Genomic DNA, 26,184 nt, shown 5'->3' with positions numbered 1-26,184 from the left:
ATGACACTCTACGCTAAGATATTAGCTTGGCTTCCAACCAGAATGAATTGTTCCTAATTTGCTTCCTCGCAAAGGAGGAAACTGTGTTTGACGTCCACAATTAGAGACTAATTTCTATGTTTTGATCACAGACTGAGTTCAAAACTATGTTCCCAGGAACTGGAGGACAGAGGGTGGTTACAAAGGATAGTAAAATTCCATTTTATCTCAGTAATCATTCTATCCTGTTGTTTTAAACACAGGCTTCATTTCCTTTTAGACTGCAAGGACAGAAAGCAGGTTGGGAGCTCCCATGAGATGGAGCTCAAGTCTCCATAGGTTCATATTGTACCATTGACAGCCTGGTGTTTGCAAATGATGTGAGAGTGGGCTACTGAATTAGAATGTGGACGAAACACATAACGAATGCAAGTAGGTTACATAACACATGGAGAGGTGAGATCTAGACCCTTCTGCCTCCTTTCTTTGAGGCCTCCAATATATTATACCACCATCACAAGCTCCAGTTGCCTCTTCTAAACACAATGTTAGGCCCCTCTGCTCAGAGAAAGCATCAGTTCTCTGATGCCTTTGAATCCTCTTTGCCAACTTTAAGAGTGAATATGATGATGAGGGGGTAGTACCTGTTCTTATTACTTGTTTTTCCTTTCAACACAGGGCTTGGAATAGGGTTTTCATGGATAAAACTATAGAAGTAAAGGAACCAATGATATTGAGCTTACTGTCTCTTAACTAGAAAGAATAAACTAAGTACTTAAATTCTTGAAGATCACTGTTACTTTATTCTTACAGTCTATTACACAGTTTTTTTTTCCTTTCTCTTCTTCTTTCCTCTCCTCCTCTTTCTCCTAGTTTCCCTCTGGTCAGCCTATTTTGGGATATTATCGTCTCTGTGATATGCTCACATCCTAGGGATGTAGAGAGAGATAACACCAAACTGGCATCTCCCAGTTTAGTGGCAAGTACAAGATGAAATACAGTGTGGATGTCCTATAATGGTGTCTGACTGGATGCTGTGAAGAAGTAGATGAGGGATAGCTAAGAACTCTGAGTTGTGAATGATTCATGTTGCTGAGGAAAGGTGCTTAGAATATGGTACCCAAGCTAAGTGCTATAGCTACTGACACTTCCCTAGCGGGTTACAGGTGATGGCGTACTTCACACTAAGGGAACAGGACACTTCTCTCTGCATTTATGTAGACCTTATATGGAAATGTCCTCATATTGCAATAACAGTAGCAACTAATAATGAGAGTCATTTACAGAGCTGTTGTTAAGTGCCCTCCCCTGTGATAAATGTGTTGCAAAGTATTGCCTCATTTAATTATATTACCTTATGAACTATGTCCACTCCTTGTAATGTAAGGACTATGTGAACATACACAGGTCATGTAAGAACAAGCATCCTTGTTCTCTGTCATTTAACTCCCTTGGTGTCACACATGTAGAAAGAATCATTTCATATTAACATGGATAGAATTTGCTAAAAAAAAAAAAAAAAAAAAAAAAAAAAAAAAAAAAAAAATCACCCAGTGACTAAAATAAAGTCAAGTCTGGTCCTCCACTAGTATTTCATGACTCTGGGTGAATCTTTACTTCTTTAGACCCCAGTTTCTTCATTAGAAATTATAGGAGAAACTCAAAAATCTACTATCTTTTGAACATTTTGAAAGTGGAAAATACTAGTGATTAAAACTGGATGTTACAGCATGTAAAATAAGTCAGGCACAGAAAGACAAACACACATGTCCCCACCCATATAGAAACTAAAATATGTTGATCTCACTGAGGGAGAGAGCATAATATTGGGCACTAGAGTCTTGGGAGAGGGAGAGAGGACAGGAGAATAGAAAAGGATTGTTCGTTGGATATAAAAGTGCCATTAAAGAGGAAGATTATACACCAGTTCCTATAACATACTGTGGTGACATGGTTAACAATAATTTATTCCATTTTCAGAATGATTAAAGAAGAAGACGTTAACTATTTGCAAATCAAAAGAAATGATAAATAGTTTTTGGTGAGGGATATGCTGTAATATCATCCCTGAATTAATGAATATATAGTGCTTACATGCGATAAAGTATTGCACTGTACCCCCTAAACGTTTACATTTCTGGGTCAACTTAAAAATATCCATTGATGCTATGAGAGATGAGATCTCCTATTAGTATCATGTCAGTGTCCTAAGTCTTGTCTCTTCAAGCTGGTTCCACCCAATCTCTGTAGTGAGACCGTCCCTGGGTGTAGATGCCGAGAGCAGAGGCAGCTGAGCAAACTTTCCACAGCCCACAAGTTGCCATTTGAAGAAAGCTTAGAAGGATCACTGCCAAGTTTCTCTGGGGAATGCAAGCTCCCAAGGCTGTCTGGATGAAAAAGAAGGTAGTGGGAAGTGGCTGTGGTGGGGCAGCTCTATCCCCAACTCTAGCTCTCAGCTCCAGATGCCAAGGGATCTTCAGCATCTTCAGTGCTGCTGAGAGTATGGGAGGAAGAAGAATGCAGTGTTTTCAGAAGGAAGATTATGAGAGGAGAGGAGTAATTACAACCTGTGCATCCTCCCCCCAGCTCTCAATACCCAGCAAAGCCTTGCTATTTTGCTTTCTTCCTCAGGGGGCCCCTCTGGGTATCTAAAGCAAATATGTCTGCAGCTGCTCAGCCTTGAGGTTCACTGAAACTGTTGGTAACTTCTGGAATCTCTGCTAATGCCCTGGGCATTTGATCATCAGCTGGACTTGTTTCTGTCATCGACTACCTGTGATTCCCTGTTTATACCTTCCTTTGTTTTAAATGCTTCACATTTGAACTTTATCAGTGAATCCACACTTTCAGATGTGAAGCTGACATTTGCTGAGCCAGAATCAAGAATCAAAGCCATTGAAAAGCTCAAATGTGGCCAGGATTAAAAATGAATGGGTAATGAAGAAAACATGAGATATAGAATAAAAGTCCATCCATAGGGTTCAAATCTATACTCCCCCACTTACTAAATATGTGTCTTGAATGAGTGTTAACACTTCTCCTAGCCACCACTCTCATTGTCTGTGAAAGGAAAACCATGGATTCCTACCTTACAGGGAAGTGGTAAGGATAAATTAGAGAACTGCATGAAATTTTTCAAATGACTTGTTCAGTAAGTGCTAATCATGCCCTTAATGCCATCATCCCTTTGCTGAGTATTAAGACAGGTATATTGAAAGACTTTAATAGTTGATTAACCTGAAGCCAGGGAACACAAAACCAGAGTCAGCAAGGTTGCCAAGGAAGACTGAGTATTTCTCACTGGATAGACGTAGATGAATCTTAAAAAGAGTGACTTGGGTCTTTCACCTTTACAGGACATAGGATCAGTAGGGATTTAGAGTGAACATATGTATTTTTTTAAGGATGATATGGGAAGGATAAGGACAAGATAGATGGTCTTCCAGCTAAAAGGAGCGACACAAAGGAAGGAGTGGACAGACAAGGAGGAAATGCTGGGATTTGATGTGGGTATGAATGGGAATTCAGGGGAGTGCCAGACTGAAGAAACCTCCGTTTTTTAATAGTTTTGTGACTCAGATCTATAGCCTTTCACATGCTAATCATGAGCTTGTCCACTAGATGTAATGCACAACCCATGTCCAACCTTTTTTTTTTTTTTTTTTTTTTTTTTTTTTTTTTTTGGTTTTTTGAGACGGGGTTTCTCTGTGTAGCTTTGCACCTTTCCTGGATCTCGCTCTGTAGACCAGACTGGCCTCGAACTCACAGAGATCCATCTGCCTCTTGCCTCCTGAGTGCTGGGATTAAAGGAGTGCACCACAACCGCCCGGGTCCATGTCCAACTTTTATCCTAAAAAAATGACAGTGATGCAGCCACTGTTTGTTTGTTTGTTTCTTTGTTTGTTCCTTTGAAAGAATGACTGCAGGGGAAGAGGGAAAAGGGCAATACAAAAAAAGATTATGTATAGGTATGAAAATGTTACAATGAAACACATTGTTACATATAATTAATGTATGACAAAAACATGTTTAAAAAGGAGGGACTAGGAAGATGTTGGCTCAGTGGGTAAAGTGACTGCCATGGAACCATGAGAACCTGAGTTTGGATCCCTAAACTAAGAAGCCCAAGTTAAGGCTGATAATACAGCTTGGCGGCAATATGCTCGCCTAGCATGCACGAGGCCTTGGATTCTATCCCCAGCACTGTAAAGGTGTGTCCAAGAGAAAAGGAAGGCAGGTTGAATAATTCCCTCTTGTGGGCTGTAAAGTGTGGTAGGTGAAAGGTAGAGTACAAATGCTAGAGTCTGTGGATTCAAATCCTAACTCCAGCCTCACCCTCAAGAAAATGAGGATTCAAATGCACCAAAATTCAGGATGTCATTGTCAAGAATGGATGGTTACTAGCTGCAAGGGCCAGGCTTCTGATGAACACAGTTGAACATCAGCTATGATAGATTCCACTCATGCACCATCTCCCTGATATGAGATCATGAATCAGATGCCAGCCCTCTGACCACATTTGAAGGATATGAGTGAAAAAAGACAAGGAAAAAATGTAAGCAACTATGAAGAACACATAGTAGTAGGATCTTCAAAGCCCAGTCTGGGTGAAAATTATTAGTAAAAGATGTCACTGTACTGTGTAAGCAAAATTAATTTGTCAGCTATCAGAAGGCTGCTCTGCTGAATGTTTGATTGGGTGGAGTATTATCTTACCATTGTATTGGGGCCAAGGTTGAGGATGGAGAGAGTGTCAGCCCCCAGCACCTACACAGGTGCCGACCTGACCCGAGAATATGAAGCTTCCAGAGATGGATATTTCCTGAAAAGACTTAAATGCAGCATTAATGGGCTGGACACTGGACTTGCCTTAGAAAAAGAAGCCTAAAAGGAGGCCTAGGGACCTGATGTCATATTTGAAATATAGAATCAATTAAAAATGGCAGCTTCTACCACCTTAAAAGGGAGCAGATGGGCACAGCAGTGAGGGCACATGGTGGGCACACTGCCAAGAAACTAGCTTAGCAATTTTCTAAATTGTAGACTATTAGAACAGGAAGCTATCTTCACTCTCATATTTGATTATTCCCCACATTAAGGCTTCACACACTCCAGCTATATACACTAGATGTTTCCTGATGGCTCAGGTTCTCTTTTTGTCTCTTGCAAGTAGTACTTTTCTCCTGCATCAGTCTTCTAACCCCTACACTCCACCTACACATCGTCTTCCACATGCAACTCATGTGTAGATTCTGTAGACAATGTTCTGTGACTTTGCAGAGAAAGTGGACATCCTTGCTTTGGGACCCCAAAGTTTCCTATGTATTTAAATCCCAAGGCTGATGATATTCTCTTATAAACTGTTATAATACTCCAAATATACCACATTCAAGCAAGGATTCTTTCTTCCCCTTTTATAACCACCATATTCTCTCATAGTGTGCAGCATGGGATACTAGTTGTATATTTAGATCCTTTCCCCATTCAAAATAATAAATAAAACCCATAAGGTCTGAAATATTCAGTAGCACTACTGTAATTACAGTCACTATTGGAGCTTTATTTTTAAACCCCAAACACTAATAAACCAAGTAAACAAAAGCTTCATACTTTCAAAGCTCTATAAGGACTAATACAGAAGACAGATAATGATGTTTTCACTGAGGTTGTCCTGGAGAGCTTCATAGACAACATATAATGTGAAGTAAACACTACAGCTTTGTAAGACAAATTGCTAAAGGATCTTATTAATTTAAAAAACCTAGAGCCAGATATTGGGGTGAAAAGCTGAGAGATCAGAAGAATAGGACAATTCAAAGCCAATTTCACCTCACCAACTCCTCAGCTTCCAAAGAAACTTACTTCCTGTATACACACACCTCTTTGCCTTTCTGTTCTTGCCATCTCACTTCTTCTCTCTGCCTAGCTGCATCATTTCCTTTTCTTGCCCAGCTCTGTCACTCCCTGTCTGTCTGTACAGACCTCCAGACCTTTATGGTTAACTAGTGTTGGAATTAAAGGTATGTGCCACCATGCTTGGCTCTGTTCCCAGTGTGGCCTTGAACTCACAGAGATCTGGATGGATCTCTGCCTCCCTAATGCTAGGATTAAAGGCATGTGCTATGATTGCCTGACATCTATGTTTAATATTGTAGCTGGCTTTTTCCTCTGATTCTCAGATAAGCTTTATCAGGGTGCACAATATATTGGGGGACACAATATATCACTACATAGCTTCTCTCTAAAGAAACGTGTTTGAGGATGAGATGAGAATTTTTGAGCAAAAGAGAATTACCTCCAGCCTCTCCTCAACTAACCTGTTGCCTCCACCCTCAGGACCATATGGTTTTCTCATGCCCGATGCTTACATCCATGTAGGTAATAGAAACATATTGAGGAATCGTGCTTGTTTCAGAGTCAATGAAATATGCCAAGTTCCCATTTGGAAGCCTCTGGCTTCATCATTTCAATCTCCGAACTTCTAACTTTCCCCCACAGAGAACCCTCCCACTAGGAATCTAAGTAAACTTATGGTCCAATATTCATAATAATAACTAATATGTTATAACTGAGTAGCTTGGTGTCCTTGTGGGATTCCTAACAATGGGAGTGAGGTGGTCACTGACACTTTTGAATACCTATGGGACCCTTTCCTCCTACTGGGTTGCCTTGTCCAGCCTTGATGTGATGATATGTACCTGGTCTTATTGTAGCATATTATGCTGTATTTGGTTGCAATGCCTAGAAGGCTGCTCTTTTCTGAAGGGAGATGGGGAACATGTATCTGGGGGAGAGTGGAAATTGAGGGAAGACTGGGGGAAGGGAGGGAAGGAAACTGTGATCAGGTTGTAATATATAAAATAACAACAACAACAATAATAGAATAACTGGTAAAACTCATCATGTGCTACTGACATGTCTGGCAGTATGGTAAGCATTTTACACCTAATACTTTATTTAATCATTCAGAATGTGATCACATATAAAATATTCCATGTTCCATATGTGCTGTAGGGTAATAAAAATGCTCTTCCACAGAAGGCATAACAGGTTCTACTTCCATGATTCTTTCCTTCTCAATGAGGAAAGATTGAAGCAGATTTTCCAAGTGGTAAAGTAAACAGTGGTAGCATGTTAAGCAGCTGTGAATGTAATTAAATCTAGGAGGAAGAAGAGAGTTTGAACTTGCTGTTTATCATGGGGCTGATCTCTGAAGAGGTGGCATTTAAACAGATGTGAAGGGGTGAAAGGGGAAATGTGCACAGGCACAGGAAGCAGCAGGCTTGAAACTGTCTGAATGGCTGCAGGGATGGAACAAGGTCAACATGCCTGGTGTAAATGCAATGAAATGGATTGTAGAAATGACCAAGGGAGCAGGCACTCTTCCAGAGGAGAGGCATCTTTGTTGCCATTATATGCCCAAGAGAACTGAGACCGTGAGATATAGAGAGCTGAGAGCATTCTCTGGGACATTTGCCATCTCTTCTGATTATATGCATTTAAGTTGGGCTGCCCCACTTTGGGGTCCCATCTAACCTGTCGAACAGTCCTGAATAGGGGAGTGAGAATTGAAAAATAACAGATAGGAAAAATAGAGACATAGATGTAAAAGAAAAAGACAGAAACATGGGATCGGCCTTGAGTTTATTTCTCACAGACTTTTTACACCCAAAGCAAGGGGGGGATAAAAGACCACCCCCTCACAAGGACACTATGGTCCAAGGTACAAACAAGTATAAACACCTCCTTAATTCTCAAGACATCTGGCAACCACGCCTTTGGCAAAACATCCTGTTATCCAGTCTTGAAGAGTAAGACATCTGGTAACCATGCCTTTGGTGAAACAACCTGTTATCTAGCGTAAAGGGGCAAAGACATGCTTGAACTCTCTGACCTTGAGTCAAGATGGAATCAAGCCACAAACTAGAGTCACTGTGGGCCCCCACAACCACTCCACTCTGTAAGCTAATGCTCATGTGAAGCTTAACCATCTCAGTTCTGGTCACGTGCACCTCATTTCTCCCCACCACTCTTACTGTCTCAGACCATTCCATGTGTCTTCCTTCCTGCTGGCATAGGTGTACTAATTCTCCAGTTATCTCCATTCTTCCCTCAGAGTCAGGAATCTCATAGACTTGCTTCTAAATACCATGTCTCGAAATCAGACCAAATATGCATATAATACATATATATGTATATACACACAAACACACACACACATATCTACCCATATAATTCCCATAACCAGTTTATTTAACCTCTCTAGTGACCCTCATCCAGCTGACATTGGTCTTTATTAGGTCCATTCCTTGAAGAAAACTAATTATACTAAGCAACATGAATATCTAAATTTTCAAAGGTTGAATAAATCAGTCAGGTAAAATTTTAGACAGCATGTGCCAAAAACTCGTTAAAAGAATTCATCCCATCTCTAACATGTTCAATTCCTACCTTTCTGTGTTGCCACAGAGGATGCTACCTGGGAATCTCAGTGCCCTTTTCCATAATGGAAATAATGATATCCAAGAGAAACACATCAGCAAATAATGGTCCTTTTTACCCTGGGATACTGTTTGTGATTATTTCTCAGAAGTGATTTTTAATTGTTTCATCTAAAAGGTATGCATCTTCTCTGCTCCCTCTGCCTCTTTGTAGAGGCTTGTGAATTGGATCCAGCTATTAGTAGCACTTACTAATTTCCTCTGAGTCTTGCTGGCTGAAGCGCCAGGCTTGGAACAACTTTTAATTTTGTTTTTAATTAAATTTCAGTTGTTTCAAATCACTCACTTTTAATGCCATTTCTTTGCAGTCCTTAGAGATGGCAAGGGCTGTGCACTCTTGTTTACGCACACTCATGAGCTGATGTGAATGTATCCATGGCAAGGCTAAAGACTGACTCCTGGCTGAGGTCCAGAACAGGAACAGGCAATTAGCAAAGTAGAAATGAGTCACAAAATGGGCTTTTGTTTGTGCTGTATTACCTTGAGCTAATATGTTGCTTAAGCAGGAGGCTTGGTTATTGTATTTGTTTTTGCCAAACTATATTTGAACAAAGCTACATTCTCTTTTATTTCATGATAAGATTATCAAATATACAAAGGTAGTAATAGTACTGAGAACACTAACATTTATTAAGCACTTATTATGTGTCAGGTAGTGTTTTAAGCACTTTACATATATTGCCTCATTTACATTAAATGTGAGTAATTTGAAACACAGAAATTTAATTTACATATATTACCTCCCACATTCCTATGAGATCATTATCCACATTTTTATAGCTGAGTAACCAAAGCCCATTTAACTGGATAGTTATCATTTGGTAAGCTAGTGGCAGGGCTAGAACATGAATACTGGTTGCCTCATTCCCTGTTTCTGCTCTTCAATACTGCCTTGGATTTTTTTTCTCTCACTCTGAAAACACAGTAGGGCTTCATCATCTAAATGAATTTAACAATGAGAAAGAGGACTCATCCACTGGTTCTTTACAAAAGTGAAATTGACTGAACTTTATTCATCCTTTCATGTGGCTTCCATCGTGCCCATTCCTGGTGGGTAGATTGTGTATGCACCATAGGGTTTGATGTAGAGACACAAAATCATGGCCTGGCTACTGAACTGTACATTCATCTGGATTCTTAACACCCAAGAATGGGCAATTAAACTTGAAAGAAAAAAAACATAAATATATACAAGCATCCTGGGAATCTCCTCGTTTAGTTAAAATCGTTTGCTAGATGGTAAGCTGGATGAAAACGGCACCATCTACTTTCTATTTCAGAAGCTCTGCTACTTTGTGGTCTTTGCAGGGGACATGATTTTACTAAAACTATCTGCGCTCTTCCTTTTCTACTACTAAACATGCACACATATATTCACACTTACATTTATACACATATACATATAGAGGTATGCACTTACATATATACACATATACATACACACAAATAAGCATATACACACATGCACACTTGCATATATACACACACATACTTTGCTTGATACCCACAGAGCTTCTTTCCTCCTCCAGAATGCTTGTCCACAGTTGTGATCATCGTGTGTGTTGGTGATACTACTTGTGCCATGCCCATCTACCTAACATTATATGTTCTCTGTAGACAAATGCCCTGTCTTGTTACTTGCTGTACACTAGGCAGGATGGACATGTAAGTGGTGCTCCCTAAATTTGTTAATTATTGAAATAAGCACACTCATTAATTAAACACAATACTGTAAAGAAGTAAAGTCACAGGAGATGAAGTAGAGAATCTGGAGTGTGCAGCTCACAATTCTACTTTCAAAACTATGTACCTTGGACAAGGCAGGAAAAGGCACTTGTTTGTTATCTTTAGCTTATTCATCTACGGTATGGGAGTGAAAATGCGCATATATGAGAGCAGAGTATAATTGAGTGCCAACTACTCTTAAAAACATTTTCCACCCATTAACATACTTCTTCTTGACAATACTCCTAGAAAAAGGAAGCATTAATTTCCTCATTATTTTCAGAAGAGTATGTGGAAACACAAAGTAGACAATATACTTGTCCAAGGCTACAGAGATATGAAAGAGCTCTAGGTGACTTCAGCACTTTGAGTAACTCTTTCTGGAAAGCAAAGTTTGGTATTGGGTATTAAGGTGCAGGAATGGGGGGGTGGTAACTATGCAGTTCGCCTCCTTTGCCACCATTTGATAACATTTAAGACTGCTTTTCAGACAGTGGACAGGAAGTACAATTTGTCATTCATGCATTCATTCAGAATGTTTTAATGATTGTCTTCTAAGGGCTAACCATCATAATAAAAGAGGTCCATCCAGCATGTATTGGTTATGGTTTCCTTCAGAAATTTCATTTTCTTCTTATGGAAGAAGCCCCAGGACATCCACATCTTGTCTCATGAGGGAATCTCAGTGAGTATGTGCTAAAATCAGATTCTTTGGAAATGACACTACAGTAATGAGAAAGATGCTTATGCCGGGCCATCAGGGAAGGGACCAGGTTTTTTAAATTATTTATGTGATTGCTGTGACAGACATGATTTAAGGAAAGGAGGGTGTATTTACACTCACTGAGGATATGTTCCATCATAGCAGAGAAGGCATGGAGACAGGTGTGTGAGGCAGCTGGTCACATTGTACTCAGTGTCGGGAACCAGAACGATGAATACTCACACTCAGATGGCTTTTGTTCATTCCAGGACCACGGTCCATGGGTGCTTCTCCCCACCCTAATTAACTTAACCTAGAAACTCCTGCACAGACATGCTCAGAGGTTAGTCTGCTAGGGGATTCTGCCAAATAGGCAATCAAAATTAGCCATCACACTGAGTCACTCGTAGGTTAAAGGGAGACAGACATGTTTCATGGCCCTGCATATTCCCGAATGTGTGGACAAAGACAAGGAGGTGAGAATCTGAAAATTACCCACAGGTACCGTGGGTGAAAAGAAATATACCATTAGTCCCTGAGCCCTGGCTTGGCTCTCTTCTTTTTATTATGCCAGCAGACTAGGACTATATTTCTGGCAACAACAACAACAAAAACCCACCAATACCAATGTGCCTGACTCAATACTACAACTTTATATCAACTCTAATCTTTATTTCTTCCCAACTATCCAAACAGGACAATGTTACTCATTATCAGGAGTGTTACAAAAGAGTGATATAAGCATTAGCAAGAGATACAATATCAAACATGTCTTCATTCTCATTTCCATTCTCTCTCTGCTGAGTTGATGACCTTTTGATGTTTATCTTCTGAATTTTCATTACATAACTATATATACATTCTAAATTACTGTTTTAGTCATGATTGTTTCAGCACTGAGGTAAGATCCTAAGTACCATTGGGCTAACTTACCTTTCTCACAAATTGCAATCACCTCAATATGAAATCATGCACAGAAGTATGTGCTACTCGCCACTGTCCTATTTCTCAGCAGAGGAGCCCCAAGGCTCACAAAGTCAGGCCATAGACATAAAGGTCATCAAATGGCAAATGACAAGGCTTGAGTTCCATCAGTCCTGCTGGCTGCAGAGCTAGACTCTTTCAAGTTGTCCCTTACCAAGTCTTTCTGAGAACGGAAAGAATGATTTCATTCTTCATGTATTGTATACTTGAAATAAGCATCTCAGCCACACAAATCCCATCTTGAGCCCTAGAGTCTTCTGTTTGATCCACAGATAAAACTTTATCCTTTCTTTTTTTAAGCTTCTAGAATTCATAGCAGTATTAAGCAGGCGAACGGCTAATTGCTGAGGATGCTACAGTGTGGATAAGCTGCAGATCTCCTTTCTTATGCCACCCCAAGTACCAATATTACATCTTTCGGCAGCTGTTCTCATCTGTGCCAGACAGTAAAACCTGTTCCATCAACATGAGCCTGACTTTTGGATGCTTTGCCTCGTGTAATCTTTTGTAGTATCATAAAACAATTAGATTAAGTCTCAGCATTAATTTGAATTGTTGTCCAGTTTCCAGAAAACAGCTCTTGGAAATATTACATGTCCTTGGAGATATAAGTATCAAAGTACAATGTTATGCAATACAATACCTCTCTACTCACTCTAACAATATGATTTATGCTTCAGTCATCATCTTTGGAAGTACAGTAGTTAGAGAATGAACTAGATGTGAATATTCACATATTCAAAGTAAATTAAAACAAATAATTCCTTGTAGTGTGGACAGATTTTCTGTGAAGTGAGAATAGGAGACAGCCTAATAGCATTACAGAGTGCATTCTAATTTCTAGTTGTCAACAATGTAACTGTGTTTCAGGGTATATACATATGAAGTCCTGAAGCCTCAATTTCTTTGCTTTTCCTGTAGAGTGGGAGTACAAATACTACTTCCCCTCTGGGGACAGTTCTAAGGCTGTTTAAAGAATAGCATCAACAGCAGTACAGATTTCCATCTGATAAATGCAGAGTGTCAGACACTCACAGTCCTGTAACATGCATGCAAGTGCTACATGGTAAATGCCCTTCACTGTCTTTTAGAGGAAGAGCCTGAGAAAGGAAATAGGAAACCATAGCCACACAAATGGTGAGATAATGGGACTTCAAATCCATTTGGATCCAGGTCTGCCGATTTCAAGGCCTGTGCTTTTTTATCTGAAATTCTTCCCAGATGAAAGAAGAGTGTAGAAGGCAAGAACTCCAGAGACAAAACAGCAACACACACACACACACACACACACACACACACACACACACACACACACACACACACGAAGTGCGAGACAGAAAGGCAGGCAGGTGCCTGGGTCTAATTTGGTTGGTTGGCTTGAACCAATGTTGTAGTAATGAAACAGATTCAGGGAGGAATTGCTAATATGGTTATTCTTAGTGCTCACAGTTGTGAGCTACCTTTGCCAATAGCCTTTGACATGTGTGCAGGCTCCTTGGGAGGAGCAGAGAGAAGCACATCATATAGATGAGGGCAGAAACAAAGAAGAGGGGAAGAATAGGGAGCATTGCTAGCTAGGCAGATGCAGAGCAGTTCAAGGGTATGCACTTACTTCTTATTTGCATCATGATTCACACTGTGGTCCCATATTTGGGGGACATTTTCCTTCCAAATGTGCTGATCCTGATTTTTCCAGGCATCCTTCTTGGGATCTGTCACTCCTGCAGCATGCCTTCACTCCCCTCCTGGCTAAGTCACCTTAGATAAGATTGTGAAAGTAAGAGGAGGAGATGCTGGGATGTGGTATAAGGTAGCCTAGGGGAAATGAATAAATGGGTGAGAGCAAGGGGATGTTAAAGAATGAAATTATAGGCAGGACTATGCTATTGCACAAATTCAGGAGTCCTTTTCTACACAAAATACAATTACTAATAGAATTGTGTGGACACATAAATATACAAATATTCCAGGACAGTTGTGTACACACACACACACACACACACACACATATATATATATATATATATATATATATATATATATATATATATATGTATGTATGTATATATCACATGCATTATATGTGTGGGTAAGAGATTTAATTATATTCAGAAATACATTGCTTACTGTGAAGATTTTCCAAAAATAGCACTCTGTAAATCTCTAACCAGAGACTACAATATTCATGGGTAATTCACATTAATTTTACTTAATGACATTGGAAGCTCTGTGAATTGTATTCCCAAAATTCAGACAAGGAAATGAGTGAAGCTTCCAGGATCGAATCTTCCTACAGTAACCCAGAAACAAAGGGCTAGACCAGGCTTGGAACTGCCCTCTTTGCTTCTGACAAAGCTCCTATCCAAGCTCCATTTTTACATTCATGTCTTACTTGGTCAGCAACAGAAAGAGAAAAATATTTTCCCTGTTGTAAAAGTCAAAACAAAGAACTTATGTGATTGGGAGTAAACGTCTACTATGTGCCTCTAAGGCCACTAATCTAGGCCCATGGGATGGCTCAGTGGTAAACACACTTGCCACCAAGGCTGTGAACCCAAGTATGATCCTGGCAACTACAGTTTGGAAGGAGAGAACCCACTCTGGAAAGTTTCCTCAGACTTATATTTGCATACATTAGTATGTATACTCCCCCACAATAAATGAATAATTTTAATTAAAAAATTAAGAACCACTAATTATATATCTTAAGTAAAGCTGATATTTAGTTTGGATCTGACCCATAAATCCCCAGTGAAGTATTGAAGGAAATCTGAAAAAAAGAAAAAAATTAAGAGTAAATAGCTACTTTCTACCTTGCACCAAAATTATTTCCTTAGAAATTTAAATGAGTTAAAAAACACAAGAAAGCATTTTCTGGCTTTGTTCTTTTTCCATTACCTAGCTTGGTACCAAATTGTCATGTTCCTTTGGGGAAAATGTTCTTTTGAAATAGTGAAACTTCAAACAGCTTTTTTCCAGACCCCAAACACCCCTAACTCAACTTGAAGCAAGACCAAGGGCATATAAAAGCATGTAGAATTCTGTGACAATCTGTTTTTAGCCAGACTTTGATCACAGTTTGAGATAGGGAATATAGAAAATGTTATTTAAAAAAAAAAAAAAAAAAAAAAAAAACTAGTCATTGCCCACAGGAAATTCCACATGGCACTTTTAAAAAACCTTTCATTTTAGTGAGTTTTGGGAAAGTAATAAAACTATTTATTTAGAAACAACTTTTTTTTTCTTATGTAGAACACTACATTTCCCATTGGCCTTCCCATGCCCATGTTGATTTTTCTCTGGTACCTAGTGATGAGCTCTTAGGTGATTCTCCTGTGATGTGATCCTCTCCTTCTCGAAAGAAGGAATGTTGTGAGCTGTAGCTTTGTGATGGGTCATTCAGCTATACAGGATCTGCTTTTGTTGGTCAGTGTTTATTACTTTAACCAACTGTGATCTTAGGATCTGTTCTACTCCTGACATGTTCACATAGTGTGGCCTTTGGAAAGCCAGTTTACACAGAGTTCTAGAGGTAGTTCTGGCCATGCACTTCTTAATAATGGGGATACATGCTATGCCACTGTTCAGGTATTATAATGTGTGCTTAGACAAGCTAGGTGGCACCTCTTCCTACACACTTGGGCTACATATATGATATATATTGTTGCTCATATTGTCATGGTAAACAAAGCACCATATGATTTAATTAAGCATAGGAGAAAACAATATAATCAAGGGATGTGAAAAAATGAGATGTATGTGCAGACTACTGATATGTAACCCAATACAATGTTTTATAGAAAACTGCCTTCTTAAAATCCTATAGATGATCTATACTCTAAAACTGATAAAAAAAATTATAGGATACTAAATATGTAATGCAGTAACATTTATATTTAATAGCCTTGTTAAATATTATGTATGACACATATCATTGTATATACTATACTTTACACGACCACCATGAGGAACCCAAACCCCTGAGTAATGCTTCTCTTGTGGTGGTGGTAGTGTATGCCTTTAATCCCAGAACTCAGGAGGCAGAGGCAGGCAGATCTCTGTGAGTTCAAGGCCAGCCTGAGCTACAGAGTGAATTTCAGGACAGGCTTCAAAGCTACACAGAGAAACCCTGTCTCAAAAAAACAAAACAAAACAAAAAACAAAAACCAACTACTATAATGTCAAGAGGCAATAGTAATTCTCAGCCCCATGATAATTTTAGGGGACCACTGCATTATACAAGGTTTCTAGTTGCTCTTTATATAACACATGATGGTACTTGGCCAATCCTCATGGGATCTTGAGCATATCCTTTCCTGCCTTTTGTTCTAGGTTTGATTGTCTATTTAAGAAGAAGGTTTGACTATAGTGTGCATCTTCAGTGAGTATTATCACATACACAAAGAGGTGAAAAATGGGTTTCAGGGTAATAAAAATACTTCCCCCTGTGCATTGTAAAAGTAAACTATAAATAAAGTACAATATACAATGCATTTCTGGCATTAAAATGTCACTAGTAAGAGAGAGTTTGTGGGTGGAAATCAGTAAACTTTCCTTAGGGAAAAATAAAGAAAAGTGTTTGGAAACTTCTTTTAGATGTCATGTGTGATTCTCATAACATCATAAAGTTCTCATCTATTATATGATTTCCAAGAAGATTATTCCATTTTTAAACAAGTTTCTATTTTTGGAAGGGCCCAACAATACAGTGGTTTCCATAAAATGACCTTCTTTAAAATAGCCATTGGGCATTTTCAATTTCTCCTTAGTTTCCATCTTCTTAACATTTGTATCTTACTCACATGATATATATTATAGCCTACATACCACTTCCTCTGTCTATCCAGTGATATTGCAGTATTTAGGGCCAGATTGGACTTCTGGGGAATCAATGAAAAGGGCTTAGTTCAAACTAAGTTTTATATTTAGAACTTTATGCATCTCCAGGAATTACATGCATAGAACTTAATTTCAATTATTGGCTTTGTCATTTTACATTTATTATTGTATATGTTTTGAACAAACTTTATTCTGAGAAGTGATCTCTAGGGTTCCTTCATAATAAATAAAGGCTAATAATCATAACGTACATAAGAGATATTTGCTTAATATGATAGAAGTAGTATATTAGTTTACTAATGTTGCTATAATAAAGTACCAGTGTCAGAGTGGCTGTAATGTTAGGGGTGGTTTTCTCATAGTTATGGAGTCAGCAGTCAAAGTTCATGGTGTCAGCAAGATTGAATTCTTCGCTATCTCTGTCTCTGGCTGGTAGGTGGCTATTTTTTTCTCATCTTCATATAGTCCCTCCTCCTTACACATGTGTGGTTAATTTCTTCTTAGAAGTACATGGGTCATATTGAATAAAGGCTCCGATCAATACCCCTTTTTAACACTGCCTTTTTAAAGACCATGCCTTCACATGCAGTCACATTCTGAATCAATGCATGCTAGGCCTGCACCAAGTGAACTTGAAGAGGACACAATCCATCCCCTAACAGATAGAGGGCATGTAGGTGATGGTGAGAAGGTTGAACTTGATCCAATGTAAAGAGAGATTTAGTGGCAGAAGATGATATAAAAGGAAAAGATGGAGATAAGGGAAAAGACACAGAGATAAGTGGCTGAGAGCCTTGTTTGAAAACAGGCCCACAATAAGGATACTGTTCTCAGAGACCAATTGCTCCCAACCACCTAGGTTGGCTTTGCTTCCACTTACAAAACCCTCACATTTTTGTTTGATCACCCATTTCATGTATCCACTTTTCAACGGATAGTAGGTGGTAGAATGTAGCCTATACTGACTTATGGCTTTGTAAACTGGGGCAGGAGCCGGAGTCAACGTGCTTCACATACCTGCTGGGCTGATAATAGAAGTGGTCCTCATTTCTGCTTCTGAATTTGTACATCATCATACTTCCAGGAAAGACATTTCTCATAGGTCTGAGACCCCAACAGAGATAGCCTCTGTGATGGTGTGACTGAAGGGAGAGTGCTTCTCATCATTTAGCAACCAAAGGGAGAAAACAAAGAGGACTGAATACTTGTGACCAAAATCCTTCCTGCCCTTCATTTGTGGAGAGCATCTGCTGGCCGTGCACCAGTGTGACCAGAGCCTTGTTTTGAAGTCTTTTACCCATGGCTCTCATTGGTCTGCCTCATGGTGCACAGTGTAATGAAAGGAATTTGCAGCTGCCGCCTGCCTCACCAGGCAATTTTTGTCTGGTGATACCTACTTCCGTGGTATTTTTAGTTCTCATCTGTAGCTTTCTGTTTCTTTTGCTGGATGTTGTGCGTCTGGCTTTTTGGAGAACATTATGGAGTGGCCTGAGCTTCCCAGCTTACCCCTGATCTATTCTGCACAATTACAGAAGCAGGCTTATAATCAATGTAATTGAAGATCAGAGTTAATGAGGACCTCAGCGCCTGTGCAGTCCCCTGAGCAACACTGGGCTTCAGATTCTAGATAAGGAAATGATTGGGCTGAACTGAAAATCCATTTGGCTAATTAGATGATGTATATTCCCACAAGGCAGTGGGAGAAAAATGAATATATATATATATATATATATGCATATATATTTAAAAATAAGGAAACATGACATTTTGAAGTTGAGATTTTGGCAGAGATTCATTTAAGAGTCATTGCTCTCTGGGAGGATCTAAATGAGTATCTCAGAGAGGAATGTTACATCTTATATCTTACATCTTACATTGCCCAATACGGGAGGGAGGGCTTTTAATCTAAAGCCAAGAAAATAAGACAGACATCCAGAGGAAAATAAGGGAAACATGAGACACAAGAAATAACACATTTTTGTTTCCTCGCGATGCAGTTTTCTTTCCCCTAGAAATGTGGCAATTTATTCAGAGAGCTGTTTGATACTCATTTAACTTACTAGGGCATCCTTCCTCCTTACTCCACCTTGTATTTTCTTCTCAGATTCTCTGCCCACATCCAAATGTCCTCTGAACCTCCATCACACACTAAGAACTATGGTGATCACGAGTTAAACAAAGCATGGCCTTTGCCTTCGAGAAATGAAGAATCTAGACAGAACACAAAGTAAAGGGGAAAGAGCGTAGGCACACAGGCTTTGCCTTGGAATTGCATGTTTGATCTCCATCGCTGCTACTATCACACACTGTATTTTAGTCAACTGGAATCTGGTACAGGGCTTGCTAACTACTTTATATCCAAAGGCACAGATGAATGAATTGATTGCATGGTATATGAAAGTTCACACTGGATGAAATTTTGTCATAAGTATGGCAAGGACTGAGAAATATGAGGCAAGTAAGGCTTTCAGCTCTGATGGTTAAGTTTGCTGTGTACTACCCAAGCACCTAGCTCTTTATGGTTTGCCCCTTTAGCCTCTTTTGAGTGATCTTTGCCCATAAGCTTAAGTTAAAGGCCAATTCGCAAGGCCTGCTTTCTGACCTTCCCTGATTTTTTCCAAAGGAAAAACCCAGCTTTTCAGATAATCCTCACCACACTCTGGTTTGTGTGGTACATAGTTTCACATGCATTTGCTCTATATTATTTAGCTCACAATAATCTCAGTGGCTCTAACTTATTTTTCTGTCTCTGTGAAAACTGTTTTACATGTGGGAAGGCTTTACTAGATGCTGGACAAATAAACACAATAGACTTAGCACAGAAGTCTTTCCTCAACCATCTTTCAGATACAACATGATCTTTGCATCTCCTTTCTCCTTCACACAGGGCCCCTTTACTCAAGTCTGTATTTTACTCATCCACATCTCAAGCCCATGAAAGTGAGTCACTTCCCTCAAGAGCCATGAAAGGGAAGTTCAGTTTTTTAGTTTGAAACTGTTGAGATTCTTAAAGTGCTAATCTTGTTGTCTAGGTTTTATGGAGTGCAAATAAAATTAACCTGGACCAATACAATGGCCTTTCTACTTCCTGATCCCAGGAAGAAGTGAGCTGAAGTTCTCTGTAGTCAAACATGGGACTTGATTTCATCAATTAACTTTAACATTTGCTAAATCTCTACATTGTGATGAGTATTTTGCTAACAGATGGATTGATAAGGACTAATGACTCCCCACTTTCTCCTTGTAAGAAATCATAGTCCATCAGAGGAGGAGAAAATATCTCTAGCAATATATATGATACAGTCACCAAAGTAAGCATCCAGGCTTCTGGAGGAAGAGCAAAAGGACCACAACCCTACCAAAGTTCCTTTTACTCAAAAAAGCCTGAAATACTGGAAGGTCATAGCTTTAGAGAATGAAAACATTTCTCAGTTTCCACTCTTGCCCCTGAGTAATTATGCAAATTGGACAGATCAATTTTTCTCTGTACCTTATGCATTCTTCTGTGAAAGAGGAAAATGACTATCCCAACAGACTATTGTGAGCAGAATATGTAACATATTTATATCAGGAATGAATAATCATAACACTCAAAGGATAGTAGTTTCCCTCTGCCATCAAAATGCCTGTACATCTCTGCAAAATACCATTTCAAAGATGTTAAAGACAACTTACCGATTTAGTCCATTTATGATGCTTAAACAAAATACCAGAGTGCTAGTGCCTTATAAACAGTACAAGTGTGTATCTGAAAGTTCTGGAGTCTGGAGAGTCCAAGATCAGGATGTTGTAATGGTTGGTGTCAGGCAATGGTCAGCCTCCTGGTTCATTGTGAGCTATCCTTCCTCAGTGTTCAAAACAGGTTTCCAAAGTCTATGATAAGGGCACTAATCCCAATTGTAAGAATTCCATCTTCATGATCCAGTTAGCTCTAAAAGGCTCAGTCTTCAAATACAAGGAGCCTGTTATACCTGTTTCTAGTCCAATCATATTTCTCATATTTGAACTCTGTTGATATATGTGTAGAGCTTTGAACTTCATAAGAAAACCAAATAATCAGAATTGCTCTCATGAGTCAATTTCATAAGCCACCCAGAAATTTATCTGCTTTAGAAGATTTGCCATGCTGCATGCCCATCTCCATTAAGTGTTGCAGCACTCATTCTCCCAGTTGCAAGGGATGTTAGTGGCTGGCCCCTCTCAGCTGGGTATTTCTCGGATAAGCATCCTCCATTTTGAAGGACTATTTCACCCAAGGTTATGTCAGCTTCCCAGAAATAGCCTATAGTCCCTTACTGAGCAATATGAGGGCACAAAATGCTTGCCTTGATTTAAAACCAGTATGAAGGACTATCCACTGTCAGTATCCTGTGCAATCTCTGAAGGGCTTTTGTCTGCATCCCCATAGCAATTTAACATCTCCCTCCATGCCATGTCACTTTGTCCACACCCTTTCAAGACCATAGTAGCAAACAATCCTCTGCCTTTGAGTCTTCTTGCAGGTAATGCTGACCTAGAGCAGATGCATTGTCTTACAAAACCTTAATATCAGCTTCTGGGGGAATTGTCTAATCCATGCTATTGATGTGTAGTAACTGGGATTGGGGGGTTGTTTTCTTGCTCACGGTTATATATCCAGGAAGTAATATCATGAGAATCTGAACTCACTTCTTGCTGGCTGTTCTCTTTATCATGGCACTATGTAGCTTTTCTGAAGCAGCAGGATTAACCAAATTCAGCCCTGGGACACAATTCAATATCTATCCCTCAGTCTTTAGTGAGAATAAATACAAGAATTATCCATTTAAACAGCATGACTGTGCTTTTTAAAAGAAAAATCTGCAGTTGATACTGATGTGTAGTGCCTTGATCAAGGACCCATGTGACATGTTTCTGTTTGGGCTTTGTTCCAGTGGGGGAAATGTGGCTTTGCAGATAGATTTGCATAGATTTCCTTGCCAAAAGTTTGAAATATGAAATCCAACAGACTCATTCCTATTTTTTCTTCTTTCCTTTAGCTGCCAAGGACTTTAGGGCCAACTTCAAAAGTGGTCATTTCCTTATCTCAGCTTGATGTCACTCATCTACTCCTGCTGTCTCACATGGATGCTTCTGGCATTCACACTGAAAATCGTGTTGCCTCCTGTGCCTTTACATAGGAACTCCTTCTATAGAATGATAAACATTCTGTGACTGTGTGAGTTAAAGAATGTAGGCATTAGCCCTTGGTCTCAGATACTTAGAAAGCCAGGCATGGTTTGATGTGACCTCACCTCTCTGAGAAGTTTACACTGGGCTACAACAGATGATCTGATCCAAGATTAGCCCAATCGTAGGTCAAGAACAGTGTCTAATATGATCTGACAGAAGTCCCTGTTAGATGTAAAGGATGCTGAAAAACTGAGATGCTCTTTAGAAAACTTGAATTTCCTCCCTGGAAAAACAACTTGATTTTGTTGTTGTTGTTATTTCCTGGTGTGATAAAGAGACACAAACAGGGTAGAAAAACTTGGGTATATTAATTTTAGGACACAGTTTTCTGTTCCCTGTGATGCAGGTTGACAGATATACCACAAGTCCAGAACTGTTCTTCAAGTCTTATTTAGTCCTATTAAAACTCATATTTTTCACTCTGTGAAGCTTAATCTCTGCTTTGCATGATTGCTTCAAACATATATTCATCATTTACAGTATTATGGTAGTCAATCTGAAGGATCTTCTTGCCTCCTCCAACTAGGTGTACTTATGAGCATGTGTGATTATGTATAGAATATATGTGTGTATGTGTGTGTGTGTGTGTGTGTGTGTAAACATTGTAAATTATACAGTAATTGCATTGAAATGGATAATGTATCACATGTGCATGTATATGTGTATATATATATATGTGTGATATCTTATGAATTAATGAGGAATATTTCAATTCATAGATTACATAGCTAGAGGCTTTTGTTGACCTACATAAGTTTCTAGGAACATCTTAAGATCTTCATTGGAAAATAGATTGATTATAATATAAACTTATATTTCAGCCTCTTCTGGCTTTTAGGCCCATGTATAAAGATCTAACTGGAAGAGACTCATACCTGCCATTCTGGTGGGGCTTGACATGACCCTTTGATCCCAGCCCCCACATACTTCTCTTCCTGTACTCTCCAAACATAAAGCATCTCATTTGTTTGCATGCTTACTTTTTAAGACATGGTCTTCCTCTGCATCTCTGACTGACCTGAAATTCATTGTGTAGATCTTAATGGCTTGGAATTCACTACTTCCATGTTCTGAGTACTAAGGTTATAGGTATGTGCCTCCAAGCTCAGTATCAATGTGTGTGTGTGTGTGTGTGTGTGTGTGTGTGTGTGTGTGGTGTGTGTGTGTGTGTGTGTGTGTGTGTATACAAGCATGTGTGGTATCTTTCCTTAAAGGTTCTAGGAATTTCCTTGAAAATACCTCTATGTCTTTGTCTACCACTATCTACATTTTAATCTCATATCTCCCTTAGAATAAAATAAATTAGGTTGAGAGTACAGCTCCATGGTAGAACACTCACCAAGTATGTGTATGAGTCCCTCATTTTGAATCCCAGCACTACAAAAGTCATGACAGAAAATACAGCACACACTCGGAGAAAAGGCCTTGATTCCGTGTTTTCTTATCTTGCATGCAGTTATCACCCACTCAGCTATGGTGAGCATTAGTGCACTCTTTTCTGAAGGAATGCCTGGGTGACAAGGACAGTCACTTTTCCTTTTGAAATTTAACATTAATCATTTTTTACTAACACCTCTCAGGCTCTATCTACACACTTTACATCAATCTATTGCATTCTCACAGTTGAGGTGGCTCTCATTAATATTTCCATTTACAGATGAAGTAGCCAAGACCAAAGTAACTAAGCAACTTTCACAAAGTCAGTGTTCTGTAAGGGCAATGTCTGGATCTGAACCCAGTCCTCAGGACATACTCTTACCCACTAGGCTGAACTAGTTCATGTCGACTTTTGACACCATAATGACACAGGGTAAAGGTTCTTCAAATGTTCTTAGGTAAGTGAATTGTAACAATTGGGGGTTGATTATTTGCTCATTTGTTCCTTTAGCACCAGTAATAACTCTGAAATTGCAGAGGAAGTAGCTGTTGCTTTCTCTTCACCTACAGGGAGCAGCTTCGTCGTGAGTGAAGGAAGCTACTTGGATATCTCTGACTGGCTAAACCCTGCCAAGTTGTCCCTATACTACCAGATCAATGCCACCTCTCCATGGGTGAGAGATCTCTGTGGACAGAGGACGACAGATGCCTGTGAACAGCTCTGTGACCCAGAAACTGGTAAGTCACGAGGTGTGGGACTTGAGATAAAGGCGGTGTGGGTTGAAGAAGAGTCTGTATTCTTTCCATTTAAGTAATCATAGATTGCTGAGCCATTGACAAAAGACTTGACGTAAGGTTGGTTGGCCCAATCAATTGTTTAAACCATGTGCTGCCATTTCCTGGTAAAGGAGGAAATTCTTAGAAAACCACATAAGCTCAGAGTTGAAAAAAAAAAAAAACACAGAGGGCATCTAGGTCAACCTCAGCAAGGCTGAAAATCTGAATGCCATCAGACACTGCTGAGTTCATGTCCTGTTTGCTTTTAAATCCATATTCTTCAGTTAAGATACTATTGTATCTTTAACTACTAGCAAAAGAAAAGAGTACCCAACACACATGATTTCTGTTAAGCTTAAACAAATAAATAAGAAATTATAGATGATCATATGGCAGGAAAGAGGAAGGGGGAAGTAGATGGGTTGAGGGGAGAAAGAAGACCAGTAAAATAGACATAAGGGATGAAGAAAAACAAAGTAGAGTGACGTATGAAAACATCAAAATAAAGCTCAAGTCTTTGTATGATCATTTATAAAATAAAAACTAAAATTTAAAATATAATGATAGTATACAGAATTTCTCCATATGTTCATTTGTACATCTAATCAACAGGAATTTCTTGTAGCCAGGCATATTTTTTAGGCAAATTCTCTGCCTAATGTAATAATACTCATATGTAATCTCCATATGAGTGTCTATGGAAAGGAACAGCAAATCTGCACAGTTTCATATGGTAACTAAAGCCCATATATGCCTATTTATCTTAAATTAATTGAAATTAAATAACATTAAATATTCATATCTTCAGTCACATTAGCCAAATTTCAAGTACTCCATGACTCTGTATGATTAATGACTACTTTCTTAAACAACCCAGGTGAAGAACATTTAGAAAGTTCTATTGGAAAATACTGTAATAAACAAACATTGACATATGTTACATAGAGATAGATAGATAGATAGATAGATAGATAAATAGATAGATGAGAGATAGATGAGAGACAGACAGATAGATAGTTAATAGATAATAGACAGCAGAGTTCAAAGTCTATGCATTGATAATCATGGAGTAGGGGAGAACTTATCATTGTAGACAGGAAGGTGTTATTTGAACAGGAACCTCATGATGTTAGCAGATAAAACCATGTCATTCTGGTAGACAGTTTTCTTTAATTTAACATTTTTTTTTTCATTTTTACATACCAACCACTGTTCCCCCTCCTTCTCTTTTTCTCATTCCCCCCTACCTCCACTCATCCAACCCTCCCCCCATTCACTCCTCCTAGGGGATAAGGCCTCCTTTGGGTAGTCAACAAAGGCTGGTATACCAAGTTGGGCAGGATTAAGTCCCTCCCCACTACATCAAGACAGAGTAAGGTAACCCACCATAGGTAATAGGCTCTAAAAAGCCAGTTTATGTACCAGGGATCCTGGTCCCATTCCCAGGGGCCTCATAAACAGATCAAGCCACACATTTGTCACCCACATTCAGAGGGCTTAGTTCAGTCCCATGCAAGCTCACCAGCTGTCAGACCCCACTAGCTCAGGTCAGCTGTCTCTGTGGTTTTTCCCATCATGATCTTGACACCCATCCCCTTGCCTCTATAATCCTGCTTCCTGGTACAGAGTTTTCTAAATATAAGGCCCAGCATGTATCAGTTCTTTGCAACAGGAACTCATAAATGGGTCATAGAATGGTTGGACTTCCCAGATGCCTACAGGGGAAGGAAGGGGTACAAAGTACAATTTAAAGTGCATATTTAGGGGACAAAGGTAGTTCAGACCTTGTATTAGAAAGATGTGAACTTTTAGTCAAATGGACAGTCATTGGATATTTCTAAGCAAAGGAGCATGGGAGCATGAGTTCTCACCAATATTTTAACTGGTGCACTCTGGCTGCTGTATGAGGAATCATTTCTGAAATGTCAAAACACACTATTACTATAATCTAGGCAAGAGTTGGTAATGGCTTAGGCCATGAGATGAAGGGAAGAAAATGGTGAGATTTTAACAGAGACTGGATGACTTTAGTATAGGCTTGACAGCATTTGTTATTAGATAGGAGATGTGAGAAATGGAGTGCAGTCA

General features: G+C 39.2%; 1 protein-coding gene across 5 annotated transcripts in view; it reads left to right on the top strand.

Moving 5' to 3' along the window:
• Astn2 (astrotactin 2) overlaps window positions 1-26,184 on the top strand; it is a 948,854-nt gene that overhangs the window by 374,606 nt on the left and 548,064 nt on the right. For 4 of the 5 annotated variants that reach the window (XM_028887868.1, XM_028887866.1, XM_028887865.1 and 1 more), the window contains one exon: window positions 23,890-24,057. In XM_028887868.1, the coding sequence (XP_028743701.1) occupies window positions 23,890-24,057 (168 nt within the window). Of the gene's footprint in view, window positions 1-23,126; window positions 23,778-23,889; window positions 24,058-26,184 lie in introns of those variants that run through there. The other variant, XM_028887871.2, reaches the window with a different exon arrangement.

The sequence above is a fragment of the Peromyscus leucopus genome, chromosome 2 (genome assembly GCF_004664715.2).
Source record: "Peromyscus leucopus breed LL Stock chromosome 2, UCI_PerLeu_2.1, whole genome shotgun sequence".
NCBI lineage: Eukaryota > Metazoa > Chordata > Mammalia > Rodentia > Cricetidae > Peromyscus > Peromyscus leucopus.
Note: the sequence above shows the minus strand (reverse complement) of the source record. Positions and strands in the feature narration are given on the sequence as shown.